Here is a 25,645-nt window from a genome sequence, read left to right on the forward strand (position 1 = left end):
CTAAGAACCCCTTTTTCTCTCAACTGAGGAAGCCAGCTTGCTGGGAGCCCAATTCTCTCTCAATGAACTCAAAAGGGCATTGGAATACATGAATAAAGGCAAATAACCTGGTTGGGACAGTATTATTCCAGAGATGTATTAAAAAAGGATTTAAATACAGCACTAATTTTGATCATAAAAAAAAAGGTAAGGACACCACCCAGTTTTCTCCTTATCATCCCCTATCATTGATATACACAGATATGAAACAAATTTTTTAAAATTGTCATGCCGTCTCAAAATGTACTTACCCAAATTGGTACATGCAGACCAAAGTGTGTTTGTTAAAAACAATTACCCTTAGATAACCTCCGTCGTCTATTACATATCTTCCATTCTTCATCAAAAACCAAAGGTCATTGGGCAGTTCTATCTCTCGACGCAGAAAAAGCTTTTGATAGACTAAAATGGTCGTATCTGTGGTCGGTTTTGGAACATATGGGACTTACCTCCAATTTCATTCATATGATTAAAATACTATATGCCAATCCCTCAGCCATAGTAATAACAGGGAATACCAGCTCTGTTCCATTCAGAATAACTAGAAGTAGCAGGCAAGGTGATCTTATCTCACCTCTGCTATTTTTATTGTCTATGGAGCCCCTGGCCCAGGCAAATCGACAATTGAAACAAATTACACCAATATCTCTCAATTCTACGGATCACATAATCTCGTTTTACGCCGACTATATCTTACTTTATCTTGACAATGTATCTCAATCCCTCCCAAACGCTTTGAAGATCATAGACAAATTCCACTCCATCTCAGGTTATAAAATAATTCTAACAAAAATCTCCCTCTTAAAACCCAGATGGTGGACTCCATCTCTACTTATGGAATCCCAATCGTTTCCCATTTTATATATGGGAATATATATAAAAAAAAAAAAATAATAATAAAATAATCCATAGTGTGGTTTTGAAATGTATATGGTATTTTGTCCCATCCTAAATTGGTTTAGACATCATTCTTCTGCCCCCTGGCTGAGTATAGAGATACATATGGTGTCTCATATTGCCCTGGAAGAGGTGGATGTCGTACAGTGCCTTCGGAAAGTATTTAGACCCCTTGACTTTTTCCACATTTTGTTACGTTACAGCCTTATTCAAAAAAAAAAATGAATTCCTCATCAATCTACAGAATACCCCATAATGACAAAGTGAAACAGGTTTTTATAAATTTTGCAAATTTATTACAAATAAAATACAGAAATACCTTATTTACATAAGTGTTCAGACCTTTTGCTATGAGACTTGAAATTGAGCTCTGGTGCATCCTGTTTCCATTAATCATCGTTGAGATATTTCTGCAACTTGATTGTACTCCACCTGTGGTAAATTCAAATTGATTAGACATGATTTGGAAAGGCACACCCCTGTCTATATAAGGTCCCACAGTTGACAGGGCATGTCAGAGCAAAACCCAAGCCATGAGGTCAAAGGAATTTTCCATAGAGCTCCGAGACAGGATTATGTCGATGCAGAGATCTGGCGAAGGGTACCAAAAAATGTCTGCAGCATTGGAGATCCTCAAGAACACATTGGCCTCCATCATTCTTAAATGGAAGAAGTTTGGAACCACCAAGACTCTTCCAAGAGATGGCTGCCCGGCCAAACTCAGCAATCTGTGGAGAGTTGCCTTGGTCAGGGAGGTGACCAAGAACCCGATGGTCACTCTGACAGAGCTCCAGAGTTCCTCTGTGGAGATGGGAGAACCTTCCAGAAGGACAACCATCTCTGCAGCACTCCAGCAATCAGACCTTTTTGGTAGAGTGGCCACTCCTCAGTATAAGGCACATGACAGTCTGCCTGGAGTTTGCCAAAATACACATAAAGACTCTCAGACCATGAGAAACAAGATTCTCTGGTCTGATGAAACCAAGATTGAACTCTTTGGCCTGAATGCTAAGCGTCACGTCTGGAGGAAACCTGGCACCATCGCTGAAGAATGGTGGTGGCAGCATCATGTTTTTTAGCGGAAGAAACTAGGAGACTAGTAAGGTTCGGGGGAAAGATGAATGGCGCAAAGTACAGAGAGATTCTTGATGAAAACCTGCTCCAGAGCACTCAGGACCTCAGACTGGTGTGAAGGTTCACCTTCAAACAGGACAACAACCCTAAGCACACAGCCAAGACAATACAGGAGTGGCTTCAGGACAAGTTCCTGAATGTCCTTGAGTGGCCCAGCTAGAGACCGGACTTTAACCCGATCTAACATTTCTGGCGAGACCTGAAAATAGCTGTGCTCCCCATCCAACATAACATAGCTTGAGGGGATCTGCAAAGAGGAATGGGAGAAACTCACCAAATACAGGTGTGCCAAGCTTGTAGAGTCATACCCAAGAAGACTCGAAGCTATAATTGCTGCCAAAGGTGCTCCATTAAAGTACAGAGTAAAGGGTCTGAATACTTATGTAAATTTAATACTTCATTTTTTTTTATTTTTATAAATTAGCAAACATTTCTAAAAACTTGTTTTTTCTTTGTCATTATGGGGTATTGTGTGTATATTGATGAGCGGATAAAACGATTTAATCAATTTTAGAATAAGGCTGTAATGTAACAAAATGTGGAAAAAGGGAAGGGGTCTGAATACTTACCGAATGCACTGTGCATCCCTTAAACAATGTAAACTATGCTTTGGTCCTATTGCTCACACAATCTGTATTTTGTGCAAAATTTTAAAAACAATGTAACTGGGAATCAAAATGGCATGCCCATACTCCAATATTTCACAGTAATGCCTTGCGATCTGGAAGGAGGCCTTTTGCATCCCCCCCAATTGTCCAAATGTGGAATCCGTACCCTTGCCGATATCATGGACAGTAATGTTTTGAGAATATTCCAAGATTTGAAAGGCATATACACATTACCAGGCAATTTCTTTTTTTTCTATATTTACAACTTGAGTTAGCCTATAAATCCAACTTCCTGAACCATCCAATGAGGGAATTTATAAATACATTAAATGATCTGTGCTCCCGAAAAGACTGCTCTCTGTAATATATATTTAAAATTGGACTGACATGCAACCCTAGTTGCTAGATGGATGGGAAGGGGTGGAAAACATGGTTTTCGGGTGGTTGAGGTATATCAGGCTACTCACTAGTTCATGAATAGGCTACATTAGGTATCATTAACCCGGTATCCACATCTTCATAACATACCAACCAGCACTATTTATAAATGTAACTAGGAGGCACCTATGATAAAGTACAGTCCAAACTGTGATCTACATGCAATGTCCTGGATGTTTTGGGTGAAACAGTGGAAATACGGAAACACACACAATACAACATTATTTCAATAATTTCCATCATTTGGTAAGCTGTAAGCTGTAATGCGTGATCTATTCTTTGTGAAAAACACCTGGGCTATAAATGAACAATATCTAGTTTTATCTACCATCTAGATAGGTAGCCTACTGCATAGTCAGTTAGCTATCCCTTCACCCACAGCTAGCCAACATTTGTATCAACTCTACCCAATTACATATTGTATCAACTATAGAACGCTATTGTGATGGAAATGTTATACATGTGCTTTTCTTATAACTCATTTCTGCATTCTATTCATGTGCTGTTCTATAAACACATTTCTGTGTTCATGCAAGTGAATGACTGAACGAATCCTCACTATCAGTAGCTGCAATTTGGCAGTACGCCCAGACCTTGTTTTGAGAACGAAAGATATCTCTCCGTTTCAAGGTCTCAGCTTAGAGAGAAGAAGCCTCGGGAGGTATTGGTCTGTCACATGTTATGAACCAGTATTGGTCGGTGACATGAATGAAACCAAACGATAATGATGAACGAGCAATGCTAAAGCATGCAAATAGAATTTGTCTGTGTATAGCCGCATATAAGACAACTGCTGGGATTGCCCCAGCAGAGCTCCTGATTGACATGTGTACTATGGTGCATTGAGTTGGTTGGAACCTCTCCAGCGCGCTGACAAATAAACAATGATTCATATTAAAATTGACCTTGAGTGTCCCTGTGTAAGAACTTCCACAACGTTATAATAATAACTTACCTTTGTTGAGCACTTTTCATTTCCAGACGTAAATCACAAAGCTCTTTACATTGAGAGCAATCATTCTAATAAAAAAGCTTTAATTAAAGGCCTAAAAACAAATTAAAAGATAGCTAGCGGTCTAGTACTATACAATATACACAAAATAATAAGGGAGGTGACAAGGACAAAACAATAGAACTTGAAAATAATGTTTAAGACCAACAAGAGATACCACAACGTAGATCACATTTAGCGAAAGCCAGTTTGAAGAAGTGTTTATTGAGCTCAGACTTAAAGTCAGTGGTGGTCTGGGGCGCGCAGGGGTGGGGAGACAGAAGAATGCTCGGTCACCCATTGTTTTTAGGCGTGTCTTTAAGTGAACGTGAAGACTGTTTGGGGCTGAGGAGTTCTGAGGTATTGGAGACCAGAAGCATTAAGGGTTTTGAAGACTAACAGGAGGTTTTTGAAGTTGATTCTGAATTGGATGGGTAGTCAGTGGAGAGAGGCTAGAATGCGGGTGATATGGGCAGATCTCCAGGTTCCTGTGAAGACACTGGCAGCTCTATTCTGCACAAGCTGCAGCCTGTGGATGCTTTTTTAAGGGGAGACCACCATGGAAGTCATTGCAGTAATCGAGTCGGGAGAGTTTGTATGAACTCTAGCTAGCCAGTAACATTTGTAACATCTACAGCAAGTGATATCTGTATCAATTCTATTCTTGGGAACTTTTGAAGAAAATAGCTACCATTATGAATTTGCAGAAAAATTCCATTCACACTGTCAAATTTGAATACGAGTAAAATCCAATTACAGATTAAAGGAAGTAACTCCAGAAATAGTTTGGTCTTCCTGCCAACAGGAATGAAATATCAATATGACCGGGCAGGGCCAGCAGTAGTGTAGGAGGATATATACAAGTAACATAGGAACAGTAATTGTTCAATTATAATCAGATTGCCTTGTAACGTAATGTGATGGGCCAAACCCTCCATCCCACCTAAACAGGCTGAAATTCCAGGCATTTATTTTCTTCAAATATGTGGTTTATTTCAACCTCATAGTGTGGAAATATCATTTAACAAATGTTTTTAACTGCATTGCCCCTGTAATGATTTTTGGAAAGTGTTCGCGTTCAGTATAAACAATAAATAAAATTAACAACTTATTTCTTATGGCACCCTATTATGTAAAAAGTGCACTACTTTTGACTGGAGCCCTAGTCAAAAGACAGGCACTAAATATGAGAATAGGGTGCCATTTGGGACATGGCCATACAGTATGATCTTTATGAAAATGATCTTAAACCAGTTGGACCATTTACCAGATTCCCCCTCATGGAAAATGTGTCCTATCTTCACGAGGCACTTAGCACAGCATGCGACAATCAAAAGCAGTAAACATCTGGACTCATGTCATGAAGCCATCCCGTTTAATAAATCTTTGGGAGATAAATCTGTTTCTCATTTTACCCCTCTCTCTCTCCATAGCTCCAGGGAGCATACACAACTTGATGACATCAAACGTATAATTATTCATCGGGAAATTGCTGATGTCTGCACGAGCTTCCGTCAAACATTTGATCAACATGTTGCGTTCTGACTATATATTCGTAGACCACATTATTGACGTGCCTGTCTGTTGAGATGCTGAAGTGTTACGAAGGCACGCAGAGTGCTAGATCCAAATAGTCTGAATGAACGGTGGAGAATTGTTGGGAATGCTGCTCAAAAGAGCTTTCTACTAACCTCCAATTCAAATTTAGGAAGTCAATCCAGCCACTTTTAAAGTATTGTTTTGGGCTAATGACTGCAGGAGAGCCCAGATGTTTCACCCAACAACAGAACTGGTTAGAGGGGTTTCGGAAGTTTCTACTGAGCTGTAATAACTGTATTCAGACTGTTAGCATATGACTGGGATGGGAACTATGACAATTTACCCACTTGATCACTGGACCAATGATTAGTCTCCCCCAATTATGTGAATTTGCAGAGAAAACAATTTCACGTTTATATGTTTTCAGAGAGTACGGATGTCGTGACACTACATTTTTACATGTTATTGGGCTTGAATAGACAATCACCATCTGTCCTTTTGGGGCCTTCAGGACCAGGGGTAGAAACTTGGAACATGTCAAAGGAAGCATCTTAGGCACCACAGTTACACAAAAGTTCTTTATTCCTGTGCCATACAAAATAGAGAGACGATGTATAGAGGATTCTCTTCACGCTCCACCTCACAGCGACTGCACAGAAGTCAGTCAAAAAAAAACAAACAAACGAAAACTCCTGGGAGATTCCACAGCCGATACAAAAAACTAAGTAAAGAATCAAGGGGTCCAACCCATCTCTAACCCAGAGTCCAATGTGTGTTCCCTGTCCAGTGACGTCATTCGTGGGAACTACTTCTTGGCATAAGTGATCTTCATGGCACATTGGGCCGTAATCCGGAAGCCCTGCAGTGCATCTTTGGCCACTCCCGCCTGGCCCTCGCTCTCAAACTCTACAAAGGAGATGTCGTGTTTGCCAGGGACGAGTCGCACCTCTTTGAAACCAGGGAATCTATGAGGAAAAAGAGAAATCATGGGTGTATTGAGAGAGGTGAAATGTTCAGAAATCAGAAATGTAATGAATAGAGCTGACATGATCTCCCTTTTCTACATGGTAGATAAGCAGGTTTGTTCTACACAATGCATTTCTATCTGAACGTTCTGTACTTTTGCACCCTCTTGAACAGAGCCCCAGTTGCCAATTCTGCAAAATATCATATATCAAAGACTTCACCACCTGGCAATGGTGAAGTCTGAATGATATAAAGCAGAGGTTCTTAAACTTTTTCATCTCCAAGACCCAAACGAGAAATTGACCGTCCTCCTGTGACCCAAGTCGTCCTCCAACGACCCAAATTAAGAAGAAAGTGTGTGTGATTATACGTGTATTCTCATAACTCACAACCCAACTCACACGCCCAGGGCTCCTACCCACATTTTAAGAAACCCTGTTATAAAAGCTACTACTGTATATTTCACAAGTTCACGAGCCAGACTCAATAACAATTGCTGCCGAAGAATGAACGCAATCAGGCATCTAGGCGAGTTCCCTCAATTGACAACAAGATCATTCAATACTCACTGATTGAACAGCATGGAGAGCATCATTTCATTCGTTTCCTCTGGCAGGTTATTAAGGAATAAAATGTAGTTGGGTGGATTGTCCGGAACCTAAAAAGACAAAGAAATCAGTCTGTAATTGTCACACAAAACCCTCCCATGGAACATTTTTGCAGCTTGGTCAATAAGCAGACCAGGCTATCTGTAGCACTCCAACAGTTAATCCAAACAGGGCGTATCAAAACAGTAAAAGACTCCTTAAGCAGTGGGAGCAGAGATTTTTTTTGCAAGAATACAAGTCATTTCAACATTGAGCTGATTACGAGAGTCCATCGGCACTAGTGATTTAGTCAGTCACTCACAAGGGACATTTGCCGAGTAAACGCAACCCCGTACACATCTCAATGGAGTTGAGTTGCGATGCGCGTCGGCGGAGTGTACCCCCTATTACAGTTGGTATCAGTCGATACTTTAATTTTTTTTTATTTTTTACTTGTAACTTGTGCCTATGTTTCTCCTGTGTAACCAGGTTATTTTCTTTGGGTGGTGCAAACCGTATTTATTATTTAAACAGCGTTTTACGCGACCGCCGCCCAGGGAGCCGTTGTCTGTTAACGGAGAAGGCGCAGTCACTGCTCGGCAGATTATTTTTGGGGGGGCGGGGGATGCATAGAATGTGATTTCTTATCAAAAACGAAGGATTCCAACTCTATAACAATCAGGACAAGCATTAGCATTAAATCATTTATAGAAGTATCACGTGGTAGCGCATGTTCGAAGTCACTAGCTTCACATTCTATTGGAAAACAGCGGATTACACAGAGCAACTTGACAGACGTCACATCAAATTGGATCTTTTATCAAACACTACAGATGGCAGCAACCGACGAAAATAACACAGATACACAGGACAAACGGTTTACTCAGCAAACGGAAAATGAACAAGTTCACTTAACATTCTGGGTTATAACTCTTGATAGGGCTAGAAAGGCTTACCTGCATGGTTGTTGGAGCATTATTTGTGTTGGCTGATCCCTGTCAATAGAAAAGATAAACAAGTTATGAAAATAGCGTTGGAGTACAAGTACATTCAAAAGTGTACAGGATGGCTATGTGCAGTATGTTGACGAATACTCATGACCTATGGCAGGGGTAGGCAACTAGATTCAGCCTCGGGAAACATTTTGTCAAGATGCGGATGGTCGGGGGCCAGAGCATAATTATAATAATCTAAGTTGTGCCTTCTATTTCATTTTGCACCGTATCTACGCAGACTCACAGGACTCTACACACTCATTTTTATTTGACCTTTATTTAACTAGGCAAGTCAGTTAAGAACAAATTCGTTATTTACAACGACGGCCTAGGAACTGCCTTGTTCAGGGGCAGAACGACAGATTTTTACCTTGTCCGCTCGGGGATTCGATCTAGCAATCTTTCGGTTACTGGCCCAACGCTCTAACCACTAAGCTACCTGCCGCCACTCATGCACCATGACACTCGAACACACATAACATGTACACGCATCTATACTGACACACGTACTCGCTTAATCATCATATACGCTGCTGCTACTTATCATATATCCTGATGCCTAGTCACCTTACCCCTAAACACATCTACTACCTATCGCTCCAGTATCCCTGCACATTGTAAATATGGTATTGGAACTGACCCTGTAAATAGCTTACTTACTTTCTTGTGTTCTTCTTATTTCTGTTTTTGTTCTACCTTATGTTATTTTTAGTACTACATTGACATTGATTACTGCATTTTTGGGTTTAGAGCTGGCAAGAAAGGCATTTCACTATACTTGTGCACGTGACATTAAAACGTGAAAAATGTCATACATTGAGACACGATTACATACAGTCGAAGTCGGAAGTTTACATACGCCTTAGCCAAATGCATTTAAACTCAGTTACACAATTCCTGACATTTTATCCGAGTAAAAATTCCCTAAGGTCACTTAGGATCGCCACTTTATTTTAAGAATGAGAAATGTCAGAATAATAGTAGAGAGAATTATTTATTTCAGCTTTTATTTCTTTCATCACATTCCCAGTGGGTCAAAAGTTTACATACAGCATTGCCTTTAAATTGTAGAACTTGGGTCAAACGTGTCGGGTAGCCTTCCACAATCTTCCGACAATAAGTTGGGTGAATTTTGGCCCATTCCTCCTGACAGAGCTGGCGTAACTGAGTCAGGTTTGTAGGCCTACTTGCTTGCACACGCTTTTTCAGTTCTGCCCACAATTTTTGTATAGGATTGAGGTCAGGGCTTTGTGGTGGCCACTCCAATACCTTGACTTTGTTGTCTTTAAGTTATTTTGCCACAACTTTGGAAGTATGCTTGGGGTCATTGTACATTTGGAAGACCAATTTGCGACCAAGGTTTAACTTCCTGACTGATGTCATGAGATGTTGCTTCAATATAGCCACATAATTTTCCTGCCTCATGATGCCATCTATTTTGTGAAGTGCACCAGTCCCTCCTGCAGCAAAGCACCCCCACAACATGCTGCTGCCACCCCTGTGCTTCACAGTTGGGATGGTGTTCTTCAGCTTGCAAGCCTCCCCTTTTTCCTCCAAACATAACAATGGTCATTATGGCCAAACAGTTCTATTTTTGTTCCAGAGGACATTTCTCCAAAAAGTACAATCTTTGTCCCCATATGCAGTTGCAAACTGTAGTCTGGCTTTTTTAAAATGGTGGTTTTGGAGCAGTGGCTTCATCCTTGTCGAGCGGCCTTTCAGGTTATGTCGATATAGGACTCGTTTTACTGTGGATATAGATACTTTTGTACCTGTTCCCTCCAGCATCTTCACAGGGTCCTTTGCTGTTGTTCTGGGATTGATTTGCACTTTTCGCACCAAAGTACATTCATCTCTAGGAGACAGAACGCGTCTCCTTCCTGAGCAGAATGACAGCTGCGTGATCCCATGATGTTAATACTTGCGTACTATTGTTTGTACAGATGAACGTGGTACCTTCAGGCGTTTGGAAATTGCTCCCTAAGGATGAACCAGACTTGTGGAGGTCTACAATTTAGTTTCTGAGGCTAATTTCTTTTGATTTTCCCATGATGTCAAGCAGAGGCACTGAGTTTGAAGGTAGGCCTTGAAATACATCCACAGGTACACCTCAAAATATGTCAATTAGTCTATCAGAAGCTTCTAAAGCCATGACAATTTTCTGGAATTTTCCAAGCTGTTTAAAGGCACAGTCAACTTAGTGCATTTAAACTTCTGACCAACTGGAATTGTGATACAGTGAATTAAAAGTGGAGTAATCTGTCTGTAAACAATTGTTGGAAAAGTTACTTGTGTCATGCACAAAGTAGATATCCTGACCGACTTGCCAAAACTATTGTTCGTTAACAAGAAATCTGTGGAGCGGTTGAAAAACGAGTTTTAAATGACTCCAACCTAAGTGTATGTAAACTTCCGACTTCAACTGTAGGTCTCTTGGGAACATATTTCCTAAATGAAACAAATTTTTGCTGAATTCCTGGTGATTTTACAGTCTTTTTTTACCCAATGGGGCCAAAAAAAGGCCTGCAGTTGAGAGGGTTGCCGACCCCTCCCCTATAGGCTCTGGTCAAAAAGATTCACTATAATATATGATATAGGTATAGGGAATAGGATGCCATTTGGGATGCAGTCATATAGCCTGTGCCGATGCTGGCACTAAGACAGCGCTCAATGAGCTGTATACGAGGTTCTGCTCGCCTGAGGTAGAGTATCTTATGATAAGCTGTAGACCACACTATTTACCAAGAGTTTTCATCTATATTCTTCGTAGCTGTCTATTTACCACCACAAACTGATGCTGGCACTAAGACAGCGCTCAATGAGCTGTATACGGCCATAAGCAAACAGGAAAACGCTCATCCAGAGGCGGCGCTCCTAGTGGTTGGGGACTTTAATGCAGGGAAACTTAAATCCATTTTACCTCATTTCTACCAGCATGTTAAATGGGCAACCAGAAAAAATAAAACACAGAAAAAAATAAAAATAAACTCGAGACCACTTTTACTGCACACAAAGAGGTGCATACAAAGCTCTCCCCTGCCCTCCATTTGGCAAATCTGACCATAATTCTATCCTCCTGATTCCTGCTTACAAGCAAAAACTAAAGCAGGAAGCACCAGTGACTCGGTCAATAAAAAAGTGGTCAGATGAAGCAGATGCAAAGTTTTTGCTTGTGGACTACAGGAAAAGGAGGACCGAGCACGCCCCCATTCCCATCGACGGGGCTGTAGTGGAGCAGGTTGAGAGCTTCAAGATCCTTGGTGTCCACATCACCAACAAACTATCATGGACCAAACACACCAAGACAGTTGTGAAGTGGGCACGACAAAACCGATTCCCCCTCAGGAGACTGAAAAGATTTGGCATGGGTCCTCAGATCTTCAAAAGGTTCTACAGCTGCACCATCGAGAGCATCCTGACTGGTGGCATCACTGCCTGGTATGGCAACTGCTCAGCCTCCGGCCGCAAAGCACTACAGAGGGTAGTGCGTACAGTCCAGTACATCACTGGGGCCAAGCGTTCTGCCATCCAGGACCTCTATACCAGGCGGTGTCAGAAGAAGGCCCTAAAAATTGTCTAAGACTCCAGCCACCCTAGTCAGACTGTTCTCTCTGCTACAGCACGGCAAGCTGTAGTGGAGCGCCAAGTCTAGGTCCAAAAGGCTTCTTAACAGCTTCTACCCCTTAGCCATAAGACTCCTGAACAGTTAATCAAATGGTTACACAGACTATTTGCATTGCCCCCCTCCACTTTTATGCTGCTGCTACTCTCTGTTCATTATCTTTGCATAGTCACTTTAAAAACTCTACCTACATATTACCTCAATTACCTCGACTAACTGGTGCCCTCGCACATTACCCTGTACCGGTACCCCCTGTATATAGCCTCGCTACTGTTATTTTACTACTGCTCTTTAATTATTTGTAACTTTTAATTTTTCACTTATCTATTTTTTTACTTAACATTTATTCGTCTTAAAACGGCATTGTTGGTTAAGGGCTTGAAAGTAAGCATTTCACTGTAAGGTCTACACCTATTCTATTCGGAGCATTGGACTAATAACATTTGAAAATGTGATTTGATATACTATACTAGTCTCACCAGTGCTGGTTTCTTGGCCACGTTGGCCACTTGATCTTGAGCCTTCTTCTTCCTGTCCTTCTTCTTGTCCTTGTCGCCAAATGTGCCTCTGATTTTGGAGATCACCTCAGAGTCTGTCTTAGCATACTGAATGCGCTGAAAATAAGAGACAAGTACAATAAAAAAAATTCTTAGCACGGACCTGGGTCTTATTCACTAGAAACCAAATGGTAGAAAACAGACCGAAAAGCTGAGGAACTGCCTGACCTTGTCCACTAAGAAACTCCCCATTTTCACCGCAAAATGTTTAGCCGCTACGGTGCAAAAAGTTTTGCTCGTATATGGTAATGTATACCACCCTGTACTACTCCCATTTGTGAAACTAAGTAGTAACTTACCATGGGCTTATTGTAGAAAGGAAAACCTTGAAGTTGACGCAGTGCGTTCGTACTTGAGGCTAGCTCTTTGAACACCACAAACGCCTGCCCTCTCATCTTCATGGTTTTCATGGCAACAATGTCCATGACTTGCCCAAACTGAGAGAACAGGGCATAGAGTGACCGCTTCAGTTCTAGAAGGCAACAACAACAAATGTTACTTAACTGTTGTTACTTATAGACAATTGACACAGACAAAGAAATATATGTAAACTTACTACAGCTCCAGTACAAGAGGATAAATAGCTATCTAGCCCTGAAGGAACGCTGTAGCTAGATACATGATCTTGGAACAAAGTTGCACTGTGATTCTTACCATCCTTCTTGATCTTATCATTTACATTATTGATGTAAATGGTGTGGTTTGGTCGAATATCCATGATTAACAACTTTCCCCTGTCACTCTTTCACCTGGAACAACAAAACAAAAACATAGCCACATTAGCTGGGTACAATTTAAAAAAAACAAAATTAACAAATAAATGGGGGGAAAAACCTGGGTACTTTAGCTTGCTAGCTAGCTTTAGCTACTACTGGCTAGCTAGTACAATGAATGAAGCGGTGAGGCACGCTAGCTAGTTAACATTTCTAGTAAGCTTCCTCACCTCGAACTGATAGCTGGTGCCACTGACCAGACAAATGTACAGCTTAAACAGATCAATATGTATATGTGTGCAAACAGAACATTTCCTGAGCCCTATTTGCAGATAAACTGACTTGAGACTGTGAGAACACTCACCTGTCTCTACACACTTCCAAGAAAACACAGGAAGTAAATGTGTTCACATGGTTCATCATGGTTCTTCTTCGGTTAATCAACAGTTCTCTACCGCCACCGTCTGTACAGGAGTGTAACTATTTTCCCCACGAACGTAATTTGTTCTCTCCGAGTACCCGTATCAGCTTTGTGATTTACGATCGTATGACACTTTGTGTGTTTGATCCTTTTTTCTGTGACGGTAATGTTAGCAGGCTAATATAAAGTGCACGCTCATGTCTCAGGTAGAAGCATAAAGTAGCTAGCCCTCTTCTTTTGAAAGTAAACTTGGCTCTGTGTGTAACCGGTCGGGTGGTACAGAGGAAATTGGAAACAGACTCAAGATAACGAAACGCGCTTAGCCCACTGGTTTTGGGTGCTAGCCACATTTATTTGTACTTCACACGATTGGGTTGTTCCTTTCAAGGATACCTGGATCTAGTAGCAGGTGACGCCGACACAACAGGGATGTGCAATGGCATCGGTGCGGGTGGCTGTCCGGCTCAGGCCTATGAACAGACGGTAAGTAAAGAAAAAAACATGCTAAACAAAAACGGCCAAATTATGCTATTGTTGTTGTTAATGGTTATATTGTTTCCTTTGAGGAGAGGCGCCCGGCTGGCTCACTGTGATACATTGTAACCATTTCGAACTTCTAACAGTTTAATATACTCTAATTTGAATGGCATGTTGCAGTGACACTGCTTATTATATTTTGTCATAACATGCATTGACGTTGCCACAACTGTCTCTTCCAAAATGTAGAGGGAGACAAAATTTGGGATTTAAATGCCAACCCCACTCATAGGAGCACGAGCCCACTACACACCCCATTGTTAATCTACCAAAAAGAACGCCTGGAGGTTGGCGCGCACACATTGTTTTAGGTAGCAGACAGCTGGCAAGGTGACGGGTGAACAGTTAACAGTTAACCAACAAAACAAACATGAAGAATAGGAACTAGAGCTACCATGGCTGTGCTGTGTCCGGAATTGGGAGTTAGTATTGGCAGCCACCCAGGGATTATGGGATACCTTAGTATTTTTTTGACCTCTATCAAGAATTGCATGGCATTCGTTTTTTTAATTTTATCACAAGCTATTTCCTACAGTAAATAGGATACATACATAGCTGCATGACAGAAGACAACCACCCTGCCACTTACTCTACACATCTATGCTGGGGCGGCAGGTAGCCTAGTGGTTAGAGCGTTGGTCCAGTAACCAAAAGGTTGCCAGATCGACTCCCCAAGCTGATAAGGAAAAATCTGTCGTTCTGCCCCTGAACAAGGCAGTTAACCCACTGTTCCTAAGCCGTCATTGTAAATAAGAATTGTTCTTGCCTAGTTAAATAAAATAAAAATGTTAAATGTAGGTGTGTGAAATATTATGTACAGATTCCAAGTAAGATCCACTATGAACCTGTGGGAAAAACAAGGAAGGATTCTGAAGGAAGTAACCTTTGACACATTTTTATACCAATTGGCCCAGAGTATAACCTGATCCAGTTGGCATTGTGTTAATGGTAATCTGTTAGGCACCAGAAAGTACGGTTTTATTTCATTACAGTATGTCATACTGGAAAGGCCACTAATAATACAAGCTTGAACTGAATACTTCCACAGAGAGACTAGGAATAGTAATACCAAGAGACATTTCCTCCAGACTTTTAGTGATCAATATGAACTAAGAGGATTCAGTTGGCATTCTTCCCGACCCCAGACGGCATACACTAGCCCGATCTTCGAGAGAATGTAGTCTTCTGATTGATTAATCACAGTAAATGTATGTTTACTTTACTATGTTGTCTTTTGTTGCTAATGTAACGGGTACTTTTCTTGTTGGTCCAATTTGGGAACCACAAAGTACTGCAATTTGGAAATATTTTTTTTTACTCTGATGCTCCTTCATTAATTCACTGTCTCTGTTGCTTCCTGGTTTGGCTCAAAGAAAGGGAAAGCTTAGTTATTTGGAAGTATTAACCTGTTTTATGTTTTGATTTTTACAGGGAGAAGGACTTGACTGCCAAAAACATAATTGAAATAAAAGGGGACAAGACCACCATTACAAACTTGAAGGTAATTTAAAGTTTTAAACAGCCTTTCTATTGCAATAATAATCAATTTACCCATAGCTAGGCCTGTATTTCTTTCAACTTGGCAGATGTTTAGCATAAAGTGTTATTGAATATTACTTTTTAATACTAGTTCATTTAGATGAATTGAATACATAATTCAATTATTTGGTCATAACATATGATCAGTGAACATGCCTCATGTCCGGGGTTCTCTGCACTGCATCTCAGTGCTAGAGGTGTCACTACAGACCCTGGTTCGATTCCAGGCTGTATCACAACCGTCCGTGACTGGGAGTTCCATAGGGCAGCGCACAATTGGCCCAGCGTTGTCCGGGTGAGGGTTTGGCCGGGGTAGGCCGGGGTTGTCATTGTAAATAACAATTGGTTCTTAACTGACTTGCCTAGTTAAATACAATTTCACTCCACTTTGTCTTTACAGTATATTTCATATTATTTTGTTGTATTTAATTAGATACCAGATGGCCTTACCGGGGATTCGATGAGGGAGAGTAAAAAGACCTTCACCTATGACTTCTCCTATGACTCCGCTGACAGTAAAAGCAACACCTTTGTCTCTCAGGAAAAGGTAAATGTCATATTTCAGTCGGAAAACGTGATCTGGACTAACACTTTCTGTTTTTATTTTTTTAATTTCTCTAATGTTTTTTTGTTGTCCAAATCAGATTATAGTCAAAGCAGCTTACATTTGCCTCTGTTCAGTGGTCATTTACATTTTTTATTTATTTGTAGGACATTTTGTTATGGATGGAAGTTCATTGAGTCAAAACAGTTGGCTTATGTTCTGATAGTCTAGTCCACATGTTGACTCCCAAGCTTCAGACATAAGATATGACTTACTGTTGTGCAACATTTAAAAAAGAAAATCATAATATTGCATCACACAGGGGTCAAAGTAGATTTCATTTCTTACTGATACAGTACCTTATCACATGCACACATTTTTTTGGGAGGCTGAAACAGAATTACTTATAGAATCCCTGTTAAGATCTCTGTGGGCCTTAAAGTAAAGATTTGTTGTTCCATTTGAATGTATTGCCTTTTTTAATGTGTCATTAACATAAACAGTCATGACGTTTTCATGTGATTATCAAACAATTAGATGACAACGATCCTGTAAGCTTGGCTACCTTCCTCCACTTTAAAATAATTCCTGAATGCATACAGTGCACTGTGCACCCGCCATTTGATGAATGGAAAGAGACCTCAGTAACACAACACCAAGAGGTGTAATGAATGACATTCAGTGATTTGTTTTTGATTAGGCTTACACTTGTAACCTGAATTGACGCGTCCACTGTCCAAGTGCGTCTTGGTCACAGCCACTCATCTCTGCCTTTGCAAAAATGTGTTGTCGCCAAACCACATCGCATTTTGAAGCGTATTGCACACATTTGCCAACTTTTCATGTGGTTGACATGCGGCAATGATAAATAATATTGTGGAGGTCTACAGTTTTCTTGGAATCTTTGTTTTAATTATTGTGATATGTTCAACCGGTACACCGTACCCGCACTATTTATTTTGACGGTTCTCTGTCCTGGACCCTACCGGCTTACTTTCACCCCTGGCATCATGTCAGTGCAGTATCAATAGTAACACAGCCGATGAGCTAACTGTTATAAATGTGTTTTAAAACTATGCATACATAAATTCCATATTTTCGACTTTGTACTATATTGGCTAGATTCTTTCTTTCACTGACTGCTTACAGCGAGATCTGTTTGAGGTAGTTAGATCTGGGACCTGTTCAGGAGGTACTGTTTGGAACAAATGAGTCGCTGTCATTGTGAATCATATCAGCTACATTACATTCCAATTTGCCAAAGCTCTGAACATTTCACCTTATTGAACAAGCCCATGTTTGCCATCTTCCTTTGCAGGTGTTCAAAGACTTGGGCTCAGATGTCCTCAAGTCTGCGTTCCAAGGCTACAACGCCTGCATCTTTGCCTATGGCCAGACCGGCTCGGGGAAGTCCTACACCATGATGGGAAATCCAGTGAGACAAACATTCCCTTTCTTGGCCTGTGGTCATATAACATATCGAAGTAGGAGTGCTGATCTAGGATCAGGTCTCCCTTGTCTATATAATCTTATTCATAGTTATCCTACTCTGAGACGCTTTATGAATACAGGCCCAAATCAGACTGGGCTGTGTTCAGCAGGGCACAACGATGTGGAATGATTAAATATACAGTACCAGTCAAAAGTTTGGACACACCTGCTCATTCCAGGGTTTTTCTTTATTTTATTACTATTTTTTATGTTGTAGAATAATAGTGAAGACATTGCAACAATGAAATAACACATATGGAATAATGTAGTAACCAAAAAATTGTTTAAAAATCTAAATTTATTTTATATTTGAGATCGTTCAAAGTAGCCACTTTTGGCGTTCTCTCAACCAGCTTCATGAGGTAGTTACCTGGAAAGCATTTCAATGAATAGGTGTGCCTTGTTAAAAGTTAATGTGTGGAATTTCTTTCCTTAATGCGTTTGAGCCAATTAGTTGTGTTGTGACAAGGTATACAGAAGATAGCCCTATTTGGTAAATGACAAAGTCCATATTATGACAAGAACAGCTCAAATAAGCAAAGAGAAACGACAGTCCATCATTACTTTAAGACATGAAGGTCAGTCAATCTGGACAATTTCAAGAACTTTGAAAGTTTCTTGAAGGGCAGTCGCAAAAACCATCAAGCGCTATGATGAAACTGGCTCTCATGTGGACCGCCACAGGAAAGGAATTCCAAGAGTTACATCTGCTGCAGAGGATAAATTCATTAGAGTTAACTGCACCTCAGGTTGCAGCCCAAATAAATGCTTCAGAGTTCAGGTAACAGACACATCTCAACATCAACTGTTCAGTGGAGACTGTGTGAATCAGGCTTTCATGGTCAAATTGCTGCAAAGAAACCACGACTAAAAGCACACCAATAAGAAGAATATACTTGCTTGGGCCAAGAAACACGAACAATAGACATTTAGATCGGTGGAAATCTGTCCTTTGGTCTGAGTCCAAATTTGAGATTTTTGGTTCCAACTGCCATGTCTTTGTGAGACACAGAGTAGGTGAACTGATCTCAGCATGTGTGGTTCCCACCGTGAAGCATGGAGGAGGTGGTGTGATGGTGTGGGGGTGCTTTGCTTGTAACACTGTTGGTGATTTATTTAGAATTCAAGACACACTTAACCAGCATAGCTACCACAGCATTCTGCAGCGATACGCCATCCCATCTGGTTTGGACTTAGTGGGACTATCATTTGTTTTTCAACAGGACAATGACCCAAAACACACCTCCAGGCTGTGTAAGGGCTATTTGACCAAGATGGAGAGTGATGGAGTGCTGCATCAGATGATGGCCTCCACAATCCCCCTGGCCTCCACAATCCCCCGACCTCAACCCAATTGAGATGGTTTGGGATGAGTTGGACTGCAGAGTGAAGGAAAAGCGGCCAACAAGTGCTCAGCATATGTGGGAACTCCTTCAAGACTGTTGGAAAGCATTCCTCATGAAGCTGGTTGAGAGAATGCCAAGAGTGTGCAAAGCTGTCATCAAGGCAAAGGGTGACAGAATCTGAAATATAAAATATTTTGATTTGTTTAACACTTTTATTTGTTGGATACTACATGATTCCATATGTGTTATTTCCTAGTTTTGATGTCTTCACTATTATTCTACAATGTCGAAAATAGTAAAAATAAAGAAAAACCCTTGAATGAGTAGGCGTGTCCAAACTTTTGACTGTATAATGTACAACAATCATGCCTCTCTGACATGGAGATAAGGAATCGGGTCTACTCTGTTCATGACATTTCTGGAACTTTCCACAACATTTGCCTACCCAACAGGGCTGTTTTTGTTATCAGACTATTGGGACTTCAATCAGTCGTGGAGACCCTAAGTAAATATCCCAGTAACGAAGGAGGGCTCTGACAGTCCTGTTTTGCTTTCATAAGTCTAGGGGAAAGTGATTAGGGGGAAGTACAAGTCAAAGTTCAGTGTCAGTTTTCTTTGTGGACTCTTGTATTGGAGAAAGACTAAAGACATGTGACATATTTAGAGTTTTCCCTGTAATGAGTAAAGGATTTCCCTCAGTCAGTCCACAAGTTCCCTCCGTCCAGTCCTCCACTGAACAGGGTCAATTATTGTCAGGCTTAACATCAAATTATCACCTGCGTTTGATTAAGCGTTTGCTCTACGGATGTATTTTTCATCAGGGAGATGCTGGTCTCATTCCACGGATCTGCGAGGGTCTGTTCAGCCGGATTGCTGGGATGACTCGTTGGGATGAGGCCTCCTTCCGCACCGAGGTCAGGTAAGAAAACTCTGTCATTCTCTGGAATTAAAAATAAATAAATAAGTATTTAACCAGGCAGGCCAGTTAAGAACAAGTTCTCATTTACAACTGTGACTTGGCCAAGATAAAGCAAATCGGTGTGACACCACAAACAACAACACAGAGTTACACATAAACAAACGTACAGTCAATAACACAATATAAAAAAATCTATATACATTGTGTGCAAATGTAGATGAGTAGGGAGGTAGGCAATAAATAGGCCATAGAGGCAAAAGAGCAAGAAGATAAATAACAATATGGGGATGAGCTAGTTGGGTGTGCTATTTACAGATTGGCTGTGTACAGTGTTCGGTAAGCTGCTCTGACAGCTGATGCTTAAAGTTAGAGAGGGAGATATGTCTCCAGCTTCAATTAAGAAGCTTAATAAAGGAATAATCCACTCAAAAACAATACTTTTGGTATTTGTTGCATTAGTCCACTGTTGATACTGTGCCAAAATGTTGTGCATGTCAGCAATAAAGTTTTCAAGATTATATAACTTTCCAAACACACATGTTCACTGCCGGTGTGATGCGTTTTGCATCATATGATGCAAAACTCGTCATACACTTGCTGTATTTCTACCTGTTTGAACGGCAATAGGTCCAATACACACAAATTACCCTAGGAATTGATAGAACATTGCTCAGAGATGCACAAAAACTATATAACATAAAAAAATGGAAAATCTTTCCTTTTTTAATGGTGGCTCAATGATCATTTTTTAAATGTAATAAAAAGTGATTGCACATGATCGGTAGACGATCCAGCAATCCGTACCTCATCCAAGAGACGACAAAAAGGGTCCCTTAATAATAATTGGTAGATATCATCAGGCTAAACTTGACCTCTGAATGACCTCTTTATATCCTCTCAATGTCATCAGCTACCTGGAGATCTACAATGAACGTGTCAGGGACCTGCTCAGGAGGAAGTCCACCCAAACCTACAACCTGAGGGTGAGGGAGCACCCAAAAGATGGACCCTACGTGGAAGGTAAGACAACATTATGCTTTTTAGATCCTAATGAATGAGATTATAGGCACATAAGGGACCTAATTTGGTATTTTCTCTGTTCATTCTGAGACCGATCCCACACCTGTCTGTAAGGCAGAATGATGGCTCCCAAGCTCATTATAACAGTGGAGATCTCTCTGTATTATGAACCCATGTGTTAATCCAATCTGACCCCAGACCTGTCCAAGCACCTGGTGCAGAACTACCACGACGTGGAGGAGCTGATGGAGGCGGGCAACATCAACCGCACCACGGCCGCCACGGGCATGAACGACACCAGCAGCCGCTCGCACGCCATCTTCACCATCAACTTTACCCAGGTGGGCTGCTAGGCGAGCTAATGCTACAGCTACCGCTAGGCTAGCTAGCTACTGCTACTCCAGAAATGCTCAACTACACTGTGGCCTTTGTGGACTGGAGAAGTCCTTGTTTATTAGTTAGAGACTGATTCAGTTACCAAGTGAGTGGACTCCTAGCCAATCAATGACATTGATTGAGAGAAATAAAAAGTAGCGGGACTGTGGCTTTGGAAGACTGTATGCTGCATTATAAGCTGCATGTTAACCCTGGAAGGGGTTGCCACTAATAGCTTCTGTGATGGCAGTTATCCATATTAGGAAAGATTAGATACATAGTGTTGATTGCACCCACAGTTTAAGTGCAACCTTTCAACTCAAAGTTCTTCATCAGACTTAACAATATTAGCCTTTCAGCCTCTTTGACATCCTTCAGGGTTTTTACGTGTTTTCTCCCTCCTCTCCAGGCTAAGTTTGACGCGGAGATGCCCTGCGAGACGATCAGTAAAATCCACCTGGTGGACTTGGCGGGCAGCGAGAGAGCGGACGCCACCGGTGCCACTGGAGTCCGGCTCAAGGAGGGCGGCAACATCAACAAGTCACTGGTCACCCTGGGCAATGTCATCTCCGCTTTAGGTGGGTGACTGTTACACCAACTGTTATATCATCGAGACAGCAGATATGATGGCGTTTTCATTAAAGTCGCATAATATTTTTTTTTGTATGGAATGAAACCCCTTATCTGGCAGTGTCTTTTAGCTTGAATATGCAGGCCACAATAATACGTTTTCCCCTTACAATATTTGAACCACAGCAGTGTTCCAATGTCTGTTGATTTGCCCATTGATTTGGGCATTTGATCCGACCTGATCCGACCTGGATTCAAATACTACTTGAAATCTTTCAAATACTTTGAGTGTTTGCTCTAGCCTGCCTGAAGTGGCAATTATTTGTCTAAATGATCGATTGATCTGAAATCCTTTCCTTGTCTTGGTCCAGCGGACCTGAGCCAGGACGGAGTGAACACCAACCTGAAGAAGAAGCAGGTGTTTGTGCCTTACAGAGACTCTGTGCTAACGTGGCTCCTCAAAGACAGCCTGGGAGGCAACTCCAAGACCATCATGATCGCTAGTAAGTCCTTAATAATGCAAAATGTCTTGCATTTAATCAAATGTTTCCAATCCTCCCCTTGAAAAGCCCCAAATAGACCGGACTAGGAACCTTGGTTTTTACCTGTCTTACTTCAGTATATAAGAGGAAACCTTGAGTCTCATTCATCTATAGATCAGATCCTGAGCCCAGCCACGCGTTTTACTGGGATTAAACAACGGCTTTGCTGCGGATATGACTTTTCTGGGCCCTTCTTCCCGTCAGCTGAAGGTTCCAAATGCTTCTGCACATGTGGGTGGGATCCTCTACTTTAAAGACAGTCTGCTCTATTCATAGACGCGAATGGTACTTGTTTAATGAAGTTGGATAAAAGCTTAATCAATGTCTGCAAGATATAGTATAATGTTACTTTAAGACAAAAAAACACTTTCTTATGAGATTTTATGATTGTGCAAAAGATCAACATTTTTTCTCTCATGTGGCCAAAACGCAACAGCAAGTCCCACTAGGCAAAATATGTGCTTTGATTTCAACTAAACACAGGTAGACTATCCTATAGGTTAACACCATTGGCTCATTGTAAATAATAAAACAATAACAGAATGATTCTGAGACCCTGGGTGACCAGTGACTTGTTGATGTTGCCGCCCTCCTTGAGCCGGACTCCTGTGGCACCGGTGGCGTCCGCTCTCCTGCTGCCCGCCAAGTACAACTCTATGCAGAAGGACTACTTTGAACAATTTCCACATACAATTTGACAAAAACACATTTACTTGAACAGTGCGATTGCAAAGTTTTGTAACAGAATGACAGTCTGTCTCAGCATAATTTTGTTACTGTGGAATTTCCCATATCCCTATAAAACTGATTGAGATCAAATGGTTGAAGAATTAACATTCACAATAGACCGTAAGAAATGTGAAGGGAGGGTGACCACAAAAAATGTGTGCGTAAAGAAACGCATGCGCTAGGGCTGTCAAACAATAGAAAAATGTCATCGAGTTATTAATCGCAAATTCAGAATTTGTTCAACGTGAGCTGTAATTTACGATTTTTCTCACATGAAACATTACAAGAATATAGTAGTCTTTTGTCTAAAGTAACGCTTAGCAAAATTAGGTAGATTAAGAAAGCACACTTTTTGTTTAACCACGTTTCCATATCATAGAAGGGGAAAAAAATAAAGACATCTGTGATGGAAACAGGAAGTTTCTATACAATTGTATACATGTCAACATAATTTGTTCGTTTGTCAAATTAATTATGTAAGAAATGGCGGTGGAAACGCCTTTGTGCGCAAATATTGATATAATAACCATCATATCGAAGTAAACTTGGGAGTCATGCGATGACATGGTGTGTGGTTCTCCCACTACGACTCAGGAAACCATGCAGTTTATTAGGCTACAAATCAAATAAGTTCTGATGAACTCAAAGCGTGGTGAAAGTGATGCTCCTTCCAAAATGAATGTCGAAGGGTCTGATTCTGGTGACATGATCGATGCTCGACTGCCGTTTGACAAATTAAAATATTCTCGCTCTTATCCATAATAATCACATGCTGCTGTTGGCTGGAGCGCACGTGCCAAGACCAGAGTAGGCACATTTGCTATTTAACGCCACAGTTTTTGTGACAAAACTATCCGTAGAGTTGAAAATGCGATGGAAACATATCTAACTTTTTAGATAATTTTTTTGGGTGCATGAATACTTAAGCGAAAAAGTGAATTTTGTGCGTACTACGTCATCACGCACTGATTTTTATCTGCAACAAGTCCGTTTGGTGGAAACACGCCACTGGTGTGAAAATATGCACATTTTCTTTGAAGATTTTAGAATATTCTCATTCAAATCTGTCGCCAGTTGGATGGAAACCTGGCTACAATCAACATGTTTTTACATGGCATTGTACATTTGAGCTGTATAGATTATATATTTTGGATGTTGTCAGTGTGTTTTCAATGCAATAAAAGGACACAATGTTAATTTAACTGACTTAACTCTGGCAGTCCAAGCATGCCCAGAACGTGTTTCGGCTCTTCAGCTCAGGGTAAAATGGATCCAGGGGGCAGGATGGGGGTGGTTACCTAGAGATCTTCAGCCATAAAACAAGATGGACCCCAATTTTTTACAGTTGTACCACAGCAGGAATCATGAATGTGCTTTGCAGACATTCTTGCATTCCTAGTCCAGTATACTTGGTGCTAGAATTTGAGAACATGGCTTTCTAAACCCTTGTTAAGGCTGACTTTATGTATATGATTCTTAAGTGTGGTGAGTGGCCATAAACTAAATATCTGTGGCTTGTTTGCAGTCAAAGATGTAGCATTAGAACACGGCAATTGTAAAAGTATTTTGTAGTACGACAAAGGTTTCAAAGATGTTTTGCTCTCGTTTGCGGCAGCCATCTCGCCTGCTGACGTTAACTACGGCGAGACGCTGAGCACTCTGCGCTACGCCAACCGTGCCAAGAACATCATCAACAAGCCCACGATCAACGAGGACTGCAACGTCAAACTCATCCGAGAGCTCAGGGCTGAAATCGCCCGACTGAAGGCCCTTCTGGTCCAGGGAAACCAGGTGGGGATTTGTCACACTGACCTGAAATGTTTTGTGTGTGTGTGTTGATGGTTTAGGGCAGTGGTTCTCAATCCTGGTCCTGGGGACCCAAAGAGGTGCACATTTTTGTTTTTGCCCTAGCACTACACACCTGATTCAAATCAACAACTCATCAGGCTTTGATGATTTGAGTCAGGTGTGTAGTGCTATGGCAAAAACAAAAATGTGTACCCCCTTGGGTCCCCAGGACCAGGTTTGAGAACCACTGGTTTAGGTCATTGGAACTCAGCTATCCTGTCCACTACAACATTTTCTCTGTATTTTTTTAATTTTAATTTTTTATCTCTTTATTTAATTTTAAAAAACAAAACAGCTCTACAATACACTGCCTTTCAAGTTACATAAAAAAATCTGTTATAGTACACATGGGTATAGCAAAAATGCGTTTTGTTAATTTATGGGCACATTTTTATAATGCATAGCTAGTACATTGTTTTATTCATGTCCACCTTTCCAGCTACTGGCCTATGACCTTGTTGTGTTTTAAATGTACCATCTTATCTAACTAGGTCGCACTGACTTAGGGAGTATTGATGTGTGATTCAATAATGTATTGATTGTTGGTTTGGTTTTCATCCTTCTCAGATTGCACTTCTGGATTCACCCACCGCTCTGAGCATGGAGGAGAAACTACAACAGAACGAAGCTCGAGTAAGGCCATGTGATGGTTCCCTTACGAGTAAAAATGAACACGAT

General features: G+C 41.0%; 2 protein-coding genes across 10 annotated transcripts in view; one reads left to right on the top strand and one right to left on the bottom strand.

Moving 5' to 3' along the window:
• Nucleotides 1-6,210: 6,210 nt before the first annotated feature.
• Nucleotides 6,211-13,536, bottom strand: LOC129839849 (U2 small nuclear ribonucleoprotein B''-like). 2 transcript variants are annotated; one of them, XM_055907530.1, is made up of 7 exons: nucleotides 13,451-13,536; nucleotides 13,028-13,122; nucleotides 12,673-12,845; nucleotides 12,296-12,430; nucleotides 8,156-8,194; nucleotides 7,182-7,270; nucleotides 6,211-6,611 (listed from the first exon to the last, which is right to left on the bottom strand). In XM_055907530.1, the coding sequence occupies exons 2-7, from the start codon at nucleotides 13,089-13,091 to the stop codon at nucleotides 6,452-6,454; spliced, it is 660 nt and encodes a 219-aa protein (XP_055763505.1). In that variant the 5' UTR covers nucleotides 13,092-13,122; nucleotides 13,451-13,536; the 3' UTR covers nucleotides 6,211-6,451. The 2 variants fall into 2 exon arrangements, with proteins under 2 accessions (XP_055763505.1, XP_055763506.1); XM_055907531.1 differs by lacking the exon at nucleotides 13,451-13,536 and adding an exon at nucleotides 13,317-13,444.
• A 56-nt stretch (nucleotides 13,537-13,592) lies between these two features.
• kif16ba (kinesin family member 16Ba) overlaps nucleotides 13,593-25,645 on the top strand; it is a 30,417-nt gene continuing 18,364 nt past the window's right edge. For 4 of the 8 annotated variants that reach the window (XM_055907525.1, XM_055907526.1, XM_055907528.1 and 1 more), the window contains exons 1-11: nucleotides 13,603-13,990; nucleotides 15,476-15,545; nucleotides 16,017-16,130; nucleotides 17,446-17,562; nucleotides 19,786-19,883; nucleotides 20,794-20,903; nucleotides 21,102-21,244; nucleotides 21,688-21,856; nucleotides 22,220-22,351; nucleotides 24,735-24,910; nucleotides 25,535-25,600. In XM_055907525.1, the coding sequence (XP_055763500.1) occupies nucleotides 13,944-13,990; nucleotides 15,476-15,545; nucleotides 16,017-16,130; nucleotides 17,446-17,562; nucleotides 19,786-19,883; nucleotides 20,794-20,903; nucleotides 21,102-21,244; nucleotides 21,688-21,856; nucleotides 22,220-22,351; nucleotides 24,735-24,910; nucleotides 25,535-25,600 (1,242 nt within the window). In that variant the 5' untranslated portion in view covers nucleotides 13,603-13,943. Of the gene's footprint in view, nucleotides 13,991-15,475; nucleotides 15,546-16,016; nucleotides 16,131-17,445; nucleotides 17,563-19,785; nucleotides 19,884-20,793; nucleotides 20,904-21,101; nucleotides 21,245-21,687; nucleotides 21,857-22,219; nucleotides 22,352-24,734; nucleotides 24,911-25,534; nucleotides 25,601-25,645 lie in introns of all 8 variants that reach the window. The other 4 variants (XM_055907521.1, XM_055907524.1, XM_055907522.1 and 1 more) reach the window with 3 other exon arrangements.

The sequence above is a fragment of the Salvelinus fontinalis genome, chromosome 40 (assembly GCF_029448725.1).
Source record: "Salvelinus fontinalis isolate EN_2023a chromosome 40, ASM2944872v1, whole genome shotgun sequence".
NCBI classification, from domain to species: domain Eukaryota; kingdom Metazoa; phylum Chordata; class Actinopteri; order Salmoniformes; family Salmonidae; genus Salvelinus; species Salvelinus fontinalis.

Bases quoted from the DNA above. Each gene is read 5' to 3' on its own strand.
- LOC129839849 (XM_055907530.1), bottom strand. From the start codon at position 13,091: ATGGATATTCGACCAAACCACACCATTTACATCAATAATGTAAATGAT. The intron at 12,846-13,027 runs GTAAGAATCACA...GTTGCCTTCTAG, and splicing joins TGATAAGATCAAGAAGGATG to AACTGAAGCGGTCACTCTAT. The intron at 8,195-12,295 runs GTGAGACTAGTA...TTCTATTGACAG, and splicing joins TGGCCAAGAAACCAGCACTG to GGATCAGCCAACACAAATAA.